The sequence below is a fragment of the Muntiacus reevesi genome, chromosome 7 (assembly GCF_963930625.1).
Source record: "Muntiacus reevesi chromosome 7, mMunRee1.1, whole genome shotgun sequence".
Taxonomy (NCBI): Eukaryota; Metazoa; Chordata; class Mammalia; order Artiodactyla; family Cervidae; genus Muntiacus; species Muntiacus reevesi.
The window spans coordinates 85218251-85237031 of record NC_089255.1 but is presented as its reverse complement, the minus strand read 5'-3'; the positions used below and the strand labels follow the sequence as shown (position 1 = coordinate 85237031).

Below are 18781 nucleotides of genomic sequence, written 5' to 3'. Positions count from 1 at the left end.
AAGAAAGCCAGATTCATGGGCAGTCAGTGCTTACGAATCAATCTTCCAGGACTCACACTCAGAGAAATGGATGGGAGCTGCCAGTTTGGAACTGGGAGGGGAGGTGCTGAAACCACCATCAGGAGAACCAGGGACTTGGGCACATGCCCCGCTCCTTGGGGGACAGGGGGTTGAAATGATTGGCATCTGTCACTGCAGTAGATGCTGGCTTGGAGATGGACCTGCTAGAGGATCTTGAGACCCTGAAGTTTGAGTCCGGGATTCACGAGGAAGACCACAACTGGCTGTATTTGCTGGGCCGTTCTCATGGCCTGATGATCACGGCCTGCGCCCACGCAACCTTCTTCTGCAAGCTACTCCGTAATTTGAGGTACGCTGGGTCCCTAGGGTCAGGTAGATAGAGAAGAATCTCACCACAGAGAATCCAGATGACTTAAGCTTTTTACATTGGAGAATAACTGGCAGGGGGAGTGTCTTCCTACCTTGTGTAACCTACACTGAAGTACTCCTGGTCTGAAGCACTGGGGAGAGGCACACCAGGGAGCCTGGGCTGTGGTTCTGTAATGTGCATGGGTTAATGGAGATCTCCTTTTGGTGAGTAGACTGATTAAGTCATCCATTCACTCTCTCATCAGGACAACCAGCTTCTCTTCCACAGCAACTAATGACTGGCCATTTCATTTCTATTGGCTGAAAATGGGGGTCATTTTTTTTTCTTTTCGGGCTTACAGTGGAATGCCTCCTCACAAGAAAGTTTCCAGGGACTTTGGGGGTCCCTGTGGCCAGATGACTTGCCTGAAAACAGGAATACTGATTTTCAAAGAAGCTCTCAGTCCAGTCCTGGCTTCTTGACTCTCAAATAAGAGGCATCACCGACTCAATGGACAAGGGTCTGGGTGAACTCCAGGAGTTGGTGATGGACAGGGAGGCCTGGCGTGCTGCAGTCCATGGGGTCGCAAAGAGTCAGACACAACGGAGCAACTAAACTGAACTGAACTGAGAGCCAAGTACTTAGGACTAAGGCTCATGTATTCTGTAACTCTAGGTCACTCTTGGAGCATTTGTTGCCCAACCCCCACCCCTCAGTCTACTTCTCAGCTTACTTTCCTGACATTAGATTAACTCCCAGATGGGGGGCCCAGATCCCAATCAAGCATATTAAAGGTACAGCACATACCTGAGGAGGCCGAGCACCCAGCAGTTTGCTGACTGGCTGAGCGATAGGGAAGCGTAAACGTGTGGGCTGCCCCCAAAAATGTGTGACGAGAAGCCAACCAGGGACACTCTCAGGAGGCACCGTCTATTTGGAAGGATCAGGCACAGTGGGAAAACGCTCTCCTCTCAGCCAAAAGAGAAGCCTCACATAGAATGTGGCTTGTTGTGCTTAGATGGAAGCTCCAGCATGAAGACTCCAGTTTCCACAGAAATACAGAACAACTGTAACTGAAGTGAAGGTGAAAGTCAGTCATGTCCGACTCTGCGACCCCACGGACTACACAGTCCATGGACTTCTCCAGGCCAGAATACTGGAGTGGGTAGCCTTTCCCTTCTCCAGGAGATCTTCCCAACCCAGGGATCGAACCCAGGTCTCCTGCAGTGCAGGCAGATTCTTTACCAGCTGAGCCACCAGAGAAGCCCAAGAATACTGGAGTGCATAGCCTGTCCCTTCTCCAGAGGATCTTCCTGACCCTGGAATCGAACCGGGGTCTCCTGCATTGCAGGTGGATTCTTTACCAACTGAGCTACCAGGAAAGCCCCACAAATATCGGATTGTCCTGTAACAACATAAAATGATGCCTTATGTATTCAGGGGTCAGACTTTGTTCATCTTGGGCCAAGGAAACACATCCAGGGTTTGAGTCTGTGAGTGAATCTTCAGAAAGAGTGGCCTCAAATCCTTGATCCTCCCTTTCTCAGGTCTGTTTCCCTTATAAACCATTTTCTTTGATAAATCATCACGTTGGAGAAAAAGCTAAGTTACGTGGTTTCCTGGATGTGTGCAGAACTGAAATAGCAAACTAGGAGAGGAGGTGTATTGCAGGAGAGGGGTGCACTTGTCCTGGTGGAGATGGAAATGGACCGCTGTCTATGCAGGAAACAGTGGACTGGCTCCCTGTGTTCCGGGATAAGGTATGATGGTGGCTGTTCACTGTGACGGTCCTGCGACAAACAGTTAAAGAGTCAGAACTTGTGTTTAAGATGTCAGGGAAATGCACAATACATGTAACCCAAAAAAAAGTTCATTTAAGAAGGTTTTAAACAAGTTCTGATTTTTTGAAAGGAGTATGCTTTACTCTTTGGAAAATTCACTCAGGAGGAACATTTCATTCCATCTAGAGAAGCTGGGTCATTGTTGTTGCTTAGTCGCTAAGTCAAGTCCGACTCTTTGTGACCCCATGGACTGTAGCCCACCAGGGTCCTCTGTCCATGGGATTTCCCAGGCAAGAACACTGGAGTGGGTTGCCATTTCCTTCCCCAGGGGATCTTCCCAACCCAGGGATCGAACCTGCATCTCCTGCATTGGCACGTGGATTCTTTACTGATTCAGCCACCAGGGAAGCCTGAAGCTGGGTCAGTGACACATAGTTGGAATGCTTCTCTCTGGAGGACTTGAGGTGGCACAGCAGGCTGCATTTGAGGAAGTTAAAGCAGAGAACGTCAGAAATTGACAGTCACAAAGGGCTTAGGAAGTGCATGTCTTTTTTTTTTAAATTAATTTATTTAAATTGGAGGATAATTATTTTACAATATTATGGTGCTTTTTGCCATACATTAACATGAATCCACCACAGGTGCACATCCTGAACCCCCCTCCCAGCTCCCTCCCCACCCCAGCCCTCTGGGTTTTCCCAGAATACTGACTTTGACTGCCCTGCTTCATGCATCGAATTTGTACTGGTCATCTATTTTACCTATGGTAATATATATGTTTCAATGCTAGTCTCTCAAGTCATCCCACCCTCACCTTCTCCCATATAGTCCAAAAGTCTGTTCTTTACATCTGTGTCTCTTTTGCTACCTTGCACATAGGGTCATCATTACCATCTTTTTAAATTCCATATATATTTATGTGTTAATATACTGTATCAGTGTTTCTCTTTCTGACTTACTCCACTCTGTATAATAGGCTCCAGTTTCACCCACCTCACTAAAACTGACTCAAATATATTCTTTCTCATAGCTGAGTAATATTCTATTGTGTATTTGTACCACAACTTTCTTATCCATTCATCTGCCGATGGGCATCTATGTTGCTTCCATGTCCTAGCTATTGTAAACAGTGCTGCAATGAATGTTGGGGTCACTTGTCTCTTTAAAAACAGTGGTTAGATGCCACGAAGTAGGTGGCAATGCTTTAACCATATGCATGTTCTCAGACCCAAGAGCCTCTTCCATCCTTGTCAAGGAGAGTGCTAACCTTCTCTCCTTTCATACAACACGTGTGCATGTCTTGATACTTGTGTGTGTCCGTGTTCATTCTCCAGAGAATCATTCTCCAGAAAATCAGTACCGGAGAAGCGAACGTCCAAATGTCACTTGACTGGGTTGTGTGAAGAAACTCAGGATGACGACGCGTTAAATGTGGGCATCATCGGAGGCGGCCACCTTGGGAAGCAACTGGCACGCACCCTGCTCCAGCTCGTCCCCATCCCTGCTGAGAATCTGCAGATCTCCACTCGGAGGCCAGAGACCCTGGGTGAGGAGCACAGGGCACACCGTTTGGAAAGGGCCCCTCGAAAGAGGAATCCTTACATACAGCCGACCGAGTTCTCAACTTGCTAGCCCTGAGAAAAGTTGGAAATTTTTTTTTTTTAATTTCAATACTTTATTTGACTGCACTGGGTCTTAGCTGTGGCACTTGAGATCTTTAACCTTCATTGTGGCATTCAGGATCTTTTTTCAGTCTCGGCATGTGGGGTCTAGTTCTCCGACCAGGGATGGAACCTGGGCCCCCTGCATTGAGAGCACAGAGTCTTAGCCTTTGGACCACCAGGCAAGTCCCAGAAATTTTTTTTTTTTTTTTGACTTGTTCCTTAAAGTGCTTTTCTTTTCCACCTAAATATTTATATCCATCTCTCCTCCCTGCACCCTGCGGCCAGATATCTTTCTGGGTCTTTGATACAGAGAAGCTTTCCAAACAGAATTCAAATCTTCTAACTGGACCAGTTAGAGTCTGAGTGGTGTTTACCACTTCCAAACATTTGGCCTTGTTTTTTAAAAAATACCATTTACTGGGGACTTCTCTGGCTTTCCAGTGGTTAGGACTCCATGCTTCCACTGCAGGGAGCACAGGTTCGTTCCCTGGTTGGGGAGCTAAGATCTTGCATGCCGTGTGGCAGAGTCAAAAAAAATAATAATACCATGTACTGAAAATAATTTTTTAATGTTTTGCAGTGATTCCATTTATTAACCTCTGGTGGGAGAAATCAGAACAGTGATTGCTTCTGGGGAGACTAAGAGGCCCCAGGGAACTTTCTGGGCAGATGTAAACATTCTGTTTCTTGAGAAAGGTGCAAATTCCATGGGTGTCTGGAGTTGTCAAAAAGAATCAAACTATTTACTTAAGATCTGTGTGATGCACTGTGTGCAAATTATATTTCAATAATTTAAAAAATGTAAAATAATACATGCATCTTATAAAAAATTTAGAAAATGACCCTATAGGGAAGTAAATAATAACTACCTATAATTTCCTTATCAGGGTTATAATTTCTTCTCCATTTTTTCTTCTGATTATATCAGATTATACCAGTAACTAATACTATGCATAGCTTTTTGTGTCCTGCTTTTTACACACAGTTAATGGATCATGTGTGTATTATTCGACATTCTTCAAAATCATGATTTTAAAGTATGACTTATGATATTTCTATAGCTGTGCCTTACTTAGTAGGACTTCCTGATTCATAATTTTTTTTAAAGAAATTACTAGGTCTAAAAACAGGTACAGCTTTATTGAGATACACTTTGTACATTACAAACTGCACATTTTGAAAGTGTACAGTTTGAGGGACTTCCCTGGTGTTTCAGGACTCCATGCTCCCAAGGCAAGGGGCCTGGGTCTATCCCTGGTCAGGGAACTAGACCCCACATGCTGCAACTAAAGATCCCACATGTTGCAACTAAGACCTGGCACAGTCAAATAAACAAATATTTTAAAAAAATTTTTTAAGTATACAGTCTGATGTTTTAACACCTGTATGCTCCTATGAAAGCATCGACACAGTCAAGTCATAAACCTCTCCACCTCCCTGCAGGTCCCACTCAGGAAACCACTGATCTAATTTCTGTCTCTGCCAATTAGTTTACATTCTGTAGAATTTTGTACAAATGGAATCGTACAGTTTGTACTTTTTCTTTGCTGCAAATTAATTTTAATCATTTTTTAATTGAAGTATAGTTGATGTATAAGGTGTTGGTTTCAGATGTACAATAAAGTGATTTGGTTAAACATACATATAAACATATGTTCTTTTTCAGATTCTTTTCCCACATAGGTGATACAAAATATTGAGTGTAATTCTCTGTGCTATACAGTAGGTTCTTTTTTTAAAAATTTAATTATTTGTTTATTTTATGGCTGCACTGGGTCTTTGCTGCTGTGAGGGTTTTTCTCTAGCTGCAGCGAATGGGGGCTACTCTCTAGTTGCAGTCTGTGGACTAGCTCATTGCAGTGGCTTCTCTTGTTGCAGAATACCAGTGTTTGGGTGAGTGGGTTTCAGTAGTTCTGGCTCCCAAGCTTGAGAGCACAGGCTCAGCAGTTTTGGCTCATAGGCTTAGCTGCTCCGTGGCATTTGGGATCCTCCCGGACAAGGGATCGAACTCGTGTCTCCCGCGCTGGCAGATGGATTCTTTACCACTGAGCCACCTGGGAAACCCTCAGGTCACATAAGTACAATCAGATGATTAACTACCAAGGAGTGGTTTTAGCAAGGATGTGAGTTATTATGTTTCTCTCTGTGTTTGTAAATATCTTGTTGACATGAAATTGTGTACACTTTGCTGAAACTAGAGCAGAATTTCCCAAATTACTCCTGGCCTCTGCCCTCTTCCACTCTCTCAGTCTTTCCCACCAATTCAAGCCAGTTAGGCTGTTTAACTGTCCCAGTCACGCAATTCTGTTTTATAAAGAGCATGTTTTATTTTGCTTTGGTTGCTTGTCTTCACCCGATCAGGGATCAAACCCATGCCCCTGCAGTGGAAGCCCAGAGTCCTAACCACTGGAAGCCAGGAAATTCCCAGTCACGTGATTCTCAAAGCTTCAGTTTTCACCTCTATAATATAGGGATATATAGTTATATAGTTTATAGGGATATATTATATCCTATAATATAGGGATAATACTGGCCTCTATCTCATAAGGTTCTTGTGAGGATTCCCCATTGGTTGTTTAGTCACTAAGTCGTGTCCGACTCTTTATGACCCCATGGACTCTACCTGTCAGGCTCCTCTGTCCATGGGATTCTCCAGGCAAGAATACTGGAGTGGGTTGCCATTCCTTCCTCCAGGGAATCTTTCCGACCCAGGGATCAAACTGGTGTCTGCATTGGCAGACAGGTTCTTTACCACTAGCGCCACCTAGGAAGCCACAGGTGGTGACAAGACTTGAGATAAAATAGTTGCCACCCTCTCCCCAAAGTTGGGGGCTTCTCTAGTGGCTCAATTGATAAAGAATCTGCCTGCAATGCAGAAGACCCAGGTTCAATCCCTGGATCGGGACGATCCCCTGGAGGAGGAAATGGCAATCCACTCCAGTACTCTGGCCTGGAGAATTCCATGGACAGAGGAGCCGGGCAGGCTACAGTCCATGAGATCGCAAAGAGTCAGACAGGACTGCAATGTTCACTTTCCACAAAGTTGATGTTGAGTCCGAAGTCTTCTGTATTGTGATCTATCTGACTTCTTTTATTCCCTCTCAGATGAATTCAAGAAACTGGGAATCCAGTGCTTTTACCAGAACACTTCTCTGGTTGGATGGGCCAATGTGGTATTCCTCTGCTGCCTGCCATCCCAGCTGCCTAATATCTGCGTAGAAATTCAAACCCGGCTTGGGAAAGACTGTATTGTGTACAGCTTTGTCTCTGCCATCCCAGTACCCAGGTATCTTGTTAGGGTGAGCGCAGGACTGGCAGGACCTCTCTGTCACCTCATGTCCACCCCCGCCCCTGCCTCTCGGAGTTGACCATTCCCAATCATAAGGTGGAAGCATATTCATCGGCAGAAGGGACCAAGCCAGCCTTTGAAATTGTGTCCTCCCCGTTTATCCGCCAACAGCACTTGTGGATGGGACATTTTCTTTGATGTGCAAATGTTTAGAGCGGAAACAGAGCATTGCTTCCACCTACTTGGGGCTTCCCTTGTGACTCTGCTGGTAAAGAATCTACTTGCAATGCCCGAGACCTGGGTTCAATCCCTGGGTTGGGAAGATCCCCTGCAGAAGGGAAAGGCTACCCACTCCAGGATTCTGGTCTGGAGAATTCCATGGACTGTATAGTCCATGAGGTCGCAAAGGGTCGGACATGACTGAGTGACTTTCAGCTGCTTGAAGTTGACTTGTGTCCCCTTGTATACGGGTCAGCAGCATGAAAGTTGATGGAGAGCATGTGTCAGATATCCTTTTGGTACGTCTAGTGCTGGGTCCAGCGCCTGGCTCGTGGTAAATTTCAATAAGTGTATCTGAGAAGGATGGGTGAACCATCCGGCTAAGAGGTTGTGCCTTAAGAGGGCTGACCCACACCTGCATTTGCCTCTGGGCTGCGCAGTGCAGCGGACTGTGTGGTTGGGGCTGGATGTGCCCTCTGTGGATCACATGCCGGTTCATTCCGTCCTGGCTCTGCACTCCCTGCCTTGATGGCTTTGCTTGCAGGTTGAAACTCCTACTGAATCACACTAACATCTTGCGGCCCCAGTATCAGTGTGCTGAAGATCTTGCCCACATCTGGGGGGCCAATAAGGAGATCACCGCTGCTCTCCAAGACCCCGTGATTCTTCAGGCCACCTGCCCCTACAGCCCTGCTGGTAAGGGCTCACCAAATTTTTGGCACTTTTGAAAATTACCTTCCTCTTGACCTGTTGCTGTCTTATTAAATCCTGGTGTGATTGTGCTCAGGGTGTGTGTGGGGGACTAGATGGCATTCTCAGCTACTTAGGCTTTATATGGGAACAACTTTGGTGGCAAAAAGCAGCCTTTTTAGGGACTTCCCTGCCAGTCCAGTGGTTAAGACTTTGCCTTCCAAAGCAGGGGGTTCGGGTTCGATCCCTGGTTGGGGAGCTAAAATCCCATATGCCTCGTGGCCAAAAAAACCAAAGCATAAAAAACAGAAGCAGGGCTTCCCTGAAGGCTCAGTGGTGGAGAATTCACCTGCCAATGCAGGAGGCGCAGGCTCAGTCCCTGATCTGGGAACATCCCACGTGCCGCAAAGCAGCTGGGCCCTGTGCCACTTGCAAGCCAGTGCTCTAGACCCCGGAGCCAAAACCACTGAAGCCCGAGTGCCCTGGAGCTGATGCTCTGCAGCCAGAGAGGCCGCTGCAATGAGAGGCCCGTACACCACAGCTAGAGAGCAGTCCCCGCCTGCAGCAACTAGAGAAAAGCCCGCATAGCAGCGAAGACCCGGCAAGGTCAAAAATAAAATAAATTACAAATACATATGAAAACTGAAAGCCGCTCAGTTGTGTCCGACTCTTTGTGACCCCGTGGACTATACAGTCCATGAAATTCTCCAGGCCAGAATCCTGGAGTGGGTAGCCATTCCCTTCTCCAGGGGTTCTTCCCAACCCAGGGATCAAACCCGGATGTCCTGCATTGCAGGCGGATTCTTTACCAGCTTAGCCACAGGTATATATATATATACAGATGCAATATTGTAACAAATTCAGTAAAGTCTTTAAAAAATGATCCACATTTTAAAAAAATCTTAAAAAAAGGAATTTTTTAAAAAAGCAGCCTTTTTAAAGGAAAAGCTGAGAAGTGTGATTAATCAGACCCTCTAAGGATGAGTTGGAAACAGCCAGAGAGGAGAGCCTGTTTAAACAAAAGGATGCAGCCTCTGGGACCAAATGGCTTTTCCTGACTGTAATCTTGCAGTGTGCCTTATTGCAAAGAACCATGCCACAGATTTTCCAAGATGCATTTGCCATTAGCAATGTCTACACTAACCTATCTGCAGGTAGGGTCCACACATGGCGGGTTACAAAGGGCACACCCAGGCTCTCCGTCTGGCAAGGAAGAGTGTTTGCTTATGTCCAAGTCCATAGAACCACACTGTCTTGGCAGCTGTCCTCTGTCTGGGGTTTGTCCGAGGTTCCCTATAGACTTTTTTTGGTGGGCTCACTGGTGTTTCCTTCCTCACTGATGTTTAGGGGGAATAAGCCTCAACATCAAATGGCTGGAGGGGATGTTCTATGCACTCTTAAACTTCTGCACAGCAAAAGACATCCCCCACTCTCAAGTGCTTCAGCATTTGAGCGAGCTGTTCTCCTCCCAGCACCTCGAGGCCTGTAAGAAGGACGAAGCAGCGCCCTTAAAATTTCAAGCCCAAGATTTTGTCAGTAAGATCTATGCCAAGAACCTGTCTCAGAAACGGTAAGGTATCAGATGGTGGCTGTTCGAACTTCTCCCACACTGTTGTCTTAGCAGACGCTTTTAATGTTTTTCCTTTAATGTTCTTTTTAAAAATTCATAAAAATAATACATTCTTTGGAAAAAAAATCCAACTAGTGGAGAAATGAGAGCCCTCTTTTGCCCCCCCAATCCCTTTTATAGACTTCACCTCTAATCTCTTTTATATTTTTGTCTTTTCACCTATGTATTTACAAACATATATGTATATTAGCATTATAGTATAATGTGTATGCATATCTTTATCTATATATACATTTTAGAAACATGGATACTATACTTACTATGTCATAGGTATCGTTCTGTGTTAGTACAATAATATGTACTTCATTTATGAGGATAGTGTAAACATCTGTTGGATACATTTCTTTTTTTTTTAATTTATTTATTTTTAATTAGAGGTTAACTGCTTTACAATATCATGTTGGTTTCTGCCACATATCAGCATGACTCAGTCCTAGGTATACATACGTCCTGGTGGATATGTTTCTTTAACTGCATTTATTTATTCTATTTCCTCTTAATGGCATTGTACCCTGGCCCCACATTTTGCATAAAGGAACTGCTTTGAACATTTTTATCCTTAAACTTTGCACACTTGTACCAGTAGAGTTTCTGGGTCAGAGGTTATATATATTTTATGTTTGATAGATATTCCTAAATTACCTATCAAAAACATGATGCTTACTTATATTTCCAGCAATAGTGTATGAGAGTGCCATTTCACTATAGTTTCATAACTATTAGATCATTCTTTTTAATCTTTAATAATCTAATGGGGACAAATGGTTGCCCTTGTTACCAGAGACTTCCATGTCACTAAATTCACTGGATACTTTTTTTTTATTTAAAAGAATAAATTTTATTTTTTTTAGAGCAAGTTGAAGTTTACAGAAAAATTGAGCAGACGGTTCAGAAAGTTCCCATAGAGCACCTGCCTCCTGACCTGCAGTTTCCCCTACAACCCCCTCGCGTTCATGTGGCGAGTTATTATTCCTAAAGTCCAGAGTTTATGGGATTCACAATTTTCTTGTTAGTTATGGTAAAATACACATAACATAGAATTTGCCATTCTTTTTTAAAAGTGTTTATTTATTTTGGCCACACCTCACTCACAGCCTTTGGGATCTTAGTTGTCCAACCAGGGACCGAACCTGAGCCACCTATAGTAGGAGCATGGTCACGGGACACTTCTAAATCCTTTTCTTCCTTGGCTATTGAACATACCATCCTTCCTGAAACAATCACATCTCTTAGTTTTCCTGATACACTCACATGCTCTTCATTTTCCTCCTGTCCCTTCATCCTGCTTTTGCTAGGTCCTCTTCTGCCCCATCCTTAAATCTGGGAGTTTCAGGGCTCTGTCAGAAGCCTTCTTTTCTCAGCCTACACTTTGTCCTTGGGTGATCTTTTCCACTGTGCGGACTTAGGTTGCCATCTTTACTCTGCCAGCACAGGACCCCTATATGCCTTGCCGAGATGTCAGTTCCAGGTCCAGGTAAGTTAACACTCGCTATCTCCACTGAAACTTAACATGTCTAAAAGCATCCCTGCTCGCATGCCTGCTCTTCGAGTGTTTCTAATTACACGTTCCTTGGAAGAGTTGTTCAGCCCGAAACCTGGAAGAAATCCTTGATCCTCCCCCTTGCCTGCTCCCCTTCTCTTTGGGCTCTGCTGGGCCTTCGCTGCGGCATGTAAGCTTCTCGAGTTGCATTGCACGGGCTCAGCTGCCCTGCAGCATAGGGATCTTAGTTCCCTGACCGGGGATCGAACCGCGTCCCCTGCATTGGAAGGTGGATTCTTACCCACTGGACCACCAGGGAAGGCTCTTGTGTTTTGGATTCTAATCAGTCACTAGTGACCTGTGACACACTTTCAGCTCGGGAATCTTCCTCCCGCCTTTTCCTAGGACTCGCTTTGCCTTTCTCTTACGTTGGAGCTCTTTTTCCTGGACCCCTCCTCCACTGGCTTCATCTACTTCTTCATTATGATGGAATATGTTCTCCTGCACTAGCTTCTTTCATAAAGGCTGTGAAGTAATTTTTAAGGACTATGTCTGACAATGTTTTTATTCTACACTAGTATTTTATTGAAAACACAGCCAAGGTGTAGAATCTAAGTTAGAAATAATTTCCCTCAGAATTTTGAAGGTGAGTGTGCTCTGTCATCTTTCAGCTTTTAGAGTTGCTGTTGAGAGGTAGAGTGCCATTCTAATTCTTCAGTTAATTTTTGGTATGAAACCTGCTTGTTTTCTCTCTGGAAGCTTATAGTATCTTTTGCTCTCAGCATCCTGAAATTTTATTATGTGTCATGATGTAGGTCTATTTTAATTCACTGGATTGGACACTTGATGGGCCTCCCCCCTTTTTTCCCTTAACTTAAAAAAAAAGAAAAAAAAAGAATTGTACATTATAACATATACACAGAAAACTGTGTATTCCATAAATTCATGCATATACAGTTTAATGAGTTATTGTAAAGCAAATATACACGCAATTGCCACGCATGAAAGAAACAGACTACTCAATGGTCATTTTCAATCTGCATGTTAAGTTCTCTGATTTTCTCCAGATATGTCTTTGATAATTTCCTCCCATTCCCTGTTTCCTCTTTTCTTCCTTCTGAATATTTTATTAGCCTAGTGTTGGATCTGCGGGGCTGATCTTTTGATTTTTTTTTTAGTTCTCCTATTTTCAGTACTTTTGTCTTTTTCCCCTGCTTTCTGAGAGATTGCCTCAACTATCTTGTTTTTGTTTTTGCTACTATATTTAGAACATATTTTCATTTTCAAATATTTCTTTAGTCTCCAAATATTCCTTTTTTTATGTAGCATCCTGTCATTTTCCTATGCAATACCATTTCTTATCCTTTGAGAATGTAAATGATAGAGTTTTTTTCTCCTCTGAGAAATCTGTTTCCTTTGGAAGTTTTCTGATCATTTGTTTTGCTCTCCATCATTCATTTTAGAGTTTTTCTTTCAAGTATATGGAAAACCTTGACTGTCTGCTCATATTTAAGATCCTGGTTACTGAAAAGTTGCTTGGATACTCTGTGTTTGCTACCATGGCCTCTACTGTAGAGTGATTTGATCAGCTTTTCCTTCAGTTCAGTTCAGTTGCTCAGTCGTGTCCGACTCTTTACGACCCCATGGACTGCAGCACGCCAGACTTCCCTGTCTATCACCAACTCCTGGAGCTTACTCAAACTCATGGCCATTGAGTTGGTGATGCCATCCAACCATCTCATCCTCTGTCGTCCCCTTCTCCTGCCTGCAATCCTTCCCAGCATCAGGGTCTTTTCAAATGAGTCAGTTCTTTGAATCAGGTGGCCAAAGTATTAGAGTTTCAGCTTCAACATCAGTCCTTCCAATGAATATTCAGGACTGATCTCCTTTAGGATGGACTGGTTGGATCTCCTTGCTGTTCAAGGGACTCTCAAGAGTCTTCTCCAACACCACAGTTCAAAAGCATCAATTCTTTGATGCTCAACTTTCTTTATAGTCCAACTCTCACATCCACACATGACTACTGGAAAAACCATAGCTTTGACTAGATGGACTTTTGTTGGCAAAGTAATGTCTCTGCTTTTTAATATGCTGTCTAGGTTAGTCATAACTTTTCTTCCAGGGAGCAAGTGTCTTTTAATTTCATGGCTGCAGTCACCATCTGCAGTGATCTTGGAGGCCCCCCCTCCCAAAAAAAAAGCCTGTCACTATTTCCATTGTTTCCCCATCTATTTTCCATGAAGTGATGGGACTGGATGCCATGATCTTAGTTTTCTGAATGTTGAGTTTTAAGCCAACTTTTTCACTCTACTCTTTCACTTTCCTCAAGAGGCTCTTTAGTTCTTCTTCACTTTCTGCCATAAGTGTGGTGTCATCTTCATATCTGAGGTTATTGATATTTCTTCTGGAAATCTTGATTCCAATTTGTGCTTCATCCAGTCCAGTGTTTCTCATGATTTACTCTGCATATAAGTTAAATAAGCAGGGTGACAATATACAGCCTTGACATAGTCCTTTCCCTATTTGGAACCGATCTGTTGTTCCATGTCCAGTTCTAACTGTTTCGTCTTGACCTGCATACAGATTTCTCAGGAGGAAGGTCAGTTGGTGTAGTATTCCCATCTCAAAGAATTTTCCACAGTTTGTTGTGATCCACACAGTCAAAGACTTTGGCATAGTCACTAAAGTAGAAGAAGATGTTTTCCTGGAACTCTCTTGCTTTTTTGATGATCCAGTGGATGTTGGCAACTTGATCTCTGGTTCCTCTGCCTGTTGCAACTTGAACATCTGGAAGTTCACAGTTCATGTACTGTTGAAGCCTGGCTTGGAGAATTTTAAGCATTACTTTGCTAGCGTGTGAGATGAGTGCAATTGTGTGGTAGTTTGAACATTCTTTGGCATTGCCTTTCTTTGGGATTGGAATGAAAACTGACCATTTCCAGTCCTGTGGCCACTGCTGAGTTTTCCAAATTTGCTTATATTGAGTATAGCACTTTCACAGCATCATGTTCGAGGATTTGAAATAACTCAACTGGAATTCCATCACCTCCACTAGTTTTGTTTGTAGTGATGCTTCCTAAGGCACACTTGACTTCACACTCCAGGATGTCTGGCTCTAGGTGAGTGATCACACCATCGTGATTATCTGGGTTGTGAAGATCTTTTTTGTATAGTTCTTCTGTGTATCCTTGCCACCTCTTCTTAATATCTTCTGCTTCTGTTAGGTCCAAACCATTTCTGTCCTTTATTGAGTCCATGTTTGCATGAAATGTTCCCTTGGTATCTCTAATTTTCTTGAAGAAATCTCTAGTCTTTCCCATTCTATTGTTTTCCTCTATTTCTTTGACTGATCACTGAGGAAGGCTTTCTTATCTCTCCTTGCTATTCTTTGGAACTCTGCATTCAAATGGGAATATCTTTCCTTTTCTCTTTTGCCTTTTGCTTCTCTTCTTTTCTCAGCTATTTGTAAGGCCTCTAGGGCTTCCCTGGTGGCTCAGAGGTTAAAGCACCTGCCTGCAATGCAGGAGACCTGGGTTTGATCCCTGGGTCGGGAAGATTCCCTGGAGAAGGAAATGGCAACCCACTTCAGTATTCTTGCGTGGAGAATCCCATGGACAGAGGAGCCTGGTGGGCTATAGTCCATGGGGTCGCAAAGAGTCGGACACGACTGAGCGACTTCACTTTCTCAGATAACCATTTTGCGTTTTTGCATTTCTTTTTCTTGGGGATGGTCTTGATCCCTGCCTCCTGTACAGTGTCATGAATCTCTGTCCATAGTTCTTCAGGCACTTTGTCTATCAGATCTAATCTCTTGAATCTATTTGTCACTTCCACTGTATAATCATAAGGGATTTGATTTAGGTCGTACCTGAATGGTCTAGTGGTTTTCCCTACTTTCTTCAATTTCAGTCTGAATTTGGCAATAAGGAGTTCATGATCTGAGCCATAGTCAGCTCCTGGTCTTGTTTTTGCTGAGTGTATAGAGCTTCTCCATCTTTGGCTGCAAAGAATATAATCAATCTGATTTTGGTATTGACCATCTGGTGATGTCCATGTGTAGAGTCTTCTCTTGTGTTGTTGGAAGAGGGTGTTTGCTGTGACCAGTGCGTTCTCTTGGCAGAACTCTGTTAGCCTTTGCCCTGCTTCATTCTGTACTCCAAGGTCAAATTTGCCTGTTACTCCAGGTATTTCTTGACTTCCTACTTTTGCATTCCAGTCCCTTATAATGAAAAGGACATCTTTTTTGGGTGGTAGTTCTAGAAGGTCTTGTAGGTCTTCATAAAACCATTCAACTTCAGCTTCTTCAGCATTACTGATCGGGGCATAAACTTGAATTACCGTGATTTTGAATGGTTTGCTTTGAAAACAGAGATCATTCTGTCATTTTTGAGATTGCATCCAAGTACTGCGTTTCGGACTCTTTTGTTGACCATGATGGCTACTCCATTTCTTCAAAGGGATTCCTGCCCACAGTAGTAGATATAATGGTCATCTGAGTTAAATTCACCCATTACAGTCCATTTTAATTCACTGATTCCTAAAATGTCAATGTTCTCTCTTGTCATCTGTTTGACCACTTGCAATCTGCCTTGATTCATGGACCTAACGTCCCAGGTTCCTGTGCAATATTGCTCTTTACAGCATCGGACTTTATTTCCACCACCACTCCCATCCACAACTGGGTGTTTTTGCTTTGGCTCCATCTCTTCATTCTTTCTGGAGTTATTTCTCCACTGATCTCCAGTAACATATTAGATACCTACCGACCTGGGGAATTCATTTTTCAGTGTCCTATCTTTTTGCCTTTTCATACTGTTCGTGGGGTTCTCAAGGCAAGAATACTGAAGTGGTTTGCCGTTCCCTTCTCCAGTGGCCCACATTTTGTCAGAACTCTCCACCGTGACCCATCCGTTGGGTGACCTTACATGGCATGCCTCATAGTTTCATTGAGTTAGACAGGGCTGAGGTCCATGTGATCAGATTGATTAGTTTTCTGTGATTGTGAGAAAGCCTGAATATTGGTATATTTAAGTCTTTGGGACCCAACTTAGGGAAAGAAAGCTGCATGTGTATAGGGGTTGTCTTATCATTCAGAATATTTTTTCACTTTATGTCTCCTCTTTCAACCTATCCTTGCTACTCAAACTGCTATATAGCCATGCCATCATCTGTGAGTTTGTTTAGAAATGTAGATTCCAGGGCCCCAGCCCAGATGTATGGAATCAGAATCTGTACTTTTACAAACTCCCAGGTGATGTGCCCATTAAAATTGGAGAAGTGCTGTTCTACAGTCTTTTTTCATCAGATGATCTGTTTGAATGGGAGGCAAGGCATATTAATATTTCCACTATGATTGTAGTTTCTCAAATTATCTTTATATTTCTAATCTTTGTTTTATAAGATTTGAAGTCATATCATCTGATACACAGAAGTTCCTATTTTTATACCTTCCTGGTGGATTAAACTTTTTACTTCTATCCCCCTCCCTTTTAAAAACTTTTTAAAAGATAATTTTGATTCACATGCAGTTATTAAGAATACAAAGAAACCCCAAGTGCCCGAACAAACCATAGTACAATATCTATATGTAGATATTTGTAAAACTATATCCAATACCACAACCAGGACATTGACACTGATACACTCAAGATGGAAAACAGTTCTGTAACTAGGGATCATTCATGTTGTTTCTTCCTAAACTGGCAACCATTGAGCTGTTTTTCATTCCTATGATTTTGTCATTTCAAGAATACTATATAAATAGGATCATGTATTATGCAACTTTGGGGACTGGCCTTCTTCATTCAGCATAATTGGTTGGAGATTCATCCAGGTTGCTGTGTGTATCAACAGTTTATTCCCTTCTATTGCTGAGTAGTTTTCATGGCATGTATGTACCACAGTTTGTTAAACCATTTACTTGTTGAAGGACATTTGGGATGTTTCCAGTTTTTGGCTATTATGCATAAAGATGCTCTGAACATTCATGTACAGGTTTTTGTATAAACATAAGTTTTCATTTCTTTGGGACAGATGCTTAGGAGTGCAGTGACTGGTTGCATGTTAGTTTAAGACACTGCAAACTGTTCTTCAAAGTTATTCTTTTTACCGTACTAGCAATGTATAATTCAGTTTCTCTACATTCTTACCAGCATTTGGCGTTGTCACTAATTTTTGTTTTACCATTACATGACAGATCAATTCATGGAGAACTGGCATCTTTATAATGCTGAGTTTTCCCATCCATGTACACAGTATATGTCTCCATTTATTTATTTCATCAGCATTTTGTAGTTTTCAGTACACAAGTCTTTTACATGTTTTGTTAGATTTACACTAAGTATTCCATTTTGTCTGTGTGAAAGGGACTACATTTTTAATTTCATTGCCCAAGTGTTCATTGCCAATATATATAAACAAAATTTATTTTTCTATGTTTATTTTACATCCTGTGACCTTGCTGAATTCATTTATTAGCTCTAGGAGATTTTTTTGTAGATTTGTTTGGATTTTTCTACATAGACAATGATGTCATCTATAAATACTGATGATTTCAGTTCTCCCTTACCTATCTGTATGCCTTTACTTCCTTTTCTTGCCTTATTGCACTGGCTATAACTTCCAGTGGTATGTTGAATAAGTGTCCTAAGAGCACATATCCTTGCCTTACTCTTGATTTTTAAATGCTATAAAACTCTACATCTCAATGCTTTTTAACTTGAATTCCACTATAGACTAATACTTAACACTGCCCCATTTTTATTTGCATGTTAACTCTTTCTTTCTCTAAACAGTTGAAGAGGTTATCTTTTTTGTTTTTTTAAAGAGGATATTGTAAAAGAAATGAGGTCTCTCCCATTTCTAATTTCTATGATCCTCTTATGTATTTTCTATCTAAATTCAAGAAAAATATACCAAAAAGGATGTTGATTTTATTATCATAATCATTCCCCAGTTATGAATTCCTCCCCAAATGTACTTAGAGAATTGTACATGTGAAAACTCATAAGTATTAATCCACATATTGAATAGATCCAGATGAAATTTTAATTAAGAATTTTAATTAGTTTGGTATAGAAAATGAAGAACCTTATTTCCAAGGGGAAGAAAACTTTCTTTAAAGGCAATGTTTAACAGATAATCAGATGTACTGAACAGACATAAAAAAGTAACAGTATTTTTTTTCCCTACCCCAGGCCTTTCCCCTTGTTTGATCTGACTACTGTGCAACTCAAGGAAACTCCCTTTAGCCAGTATCTGTCAAACAGCACTACTTTTCAGGACCGCTTTATCCATCTATATTGTGACTCATTTGGCATCTCCCTAACCAAAGAACAAGAGCCAGAGGTTTCCACGGGTTCTCCATCTCAATAAGAGAAGAGATGTCTCAGGAATCATGAATTTTTCTCCTTCTAATCAGGTAGTGCTTTGATTATTGCAACTGTCAGTGGAAGTCATGTATTTGTCTGGTGTTTCCCATATGTTAGGCAATGAGGAATTACAAAATTGTACTGATGGCTCTTTAACATCTAGAATAAAACAAGCAGTTCTTTACATCAGTATGTTTGGGTGTGTCTGGCTTTTGGAAGCAACTGAATGAAACTACATAAACTGACACATTTAAGTAAGCTGCTTCCCCAGCAGCTAAATATCAATTC

General features: G+C 42.3%; 1 protein-coding gene and 1 non-coding gene across 2 annotated transcripts; one reads left to right on the top strand and one right to left on the bottom strand.

The window, feature by feature from the left end:
* Nucleotides 1-215: 215 nt before the first annotated feature.
* Nucleotides 216-18497, top strand: NOXRED1 (NADP dependent oxidoreductase domain containing 1). Its single transcript, XM_065940066.1, has 6 exons — nt 216-370; nt 3501-3697; nt 6921-7101; nt 7868-8019; nt 9361-9583; nt 18320-18497. The coding sequence occupies exons 1-6, from the start codon at nt 216-218 to the stop codon at nt 18495-18497; spliced, it is 1086 nt and encodes a 361-aa protein (XP_065796138.1).
* LOC136172800 (U6atac minor spliceosomal RNA) lies at nt 3315-3440 on the bottom strand. Its single transcript, XR_010664134.1, has one exon. It is a non-coding gene; the product is annotated as a U6atac minor spliceosomal RNA (small nuclear RNA).
* Nucleotides 18498-18781: the final 284 nt, after the last annotated feature.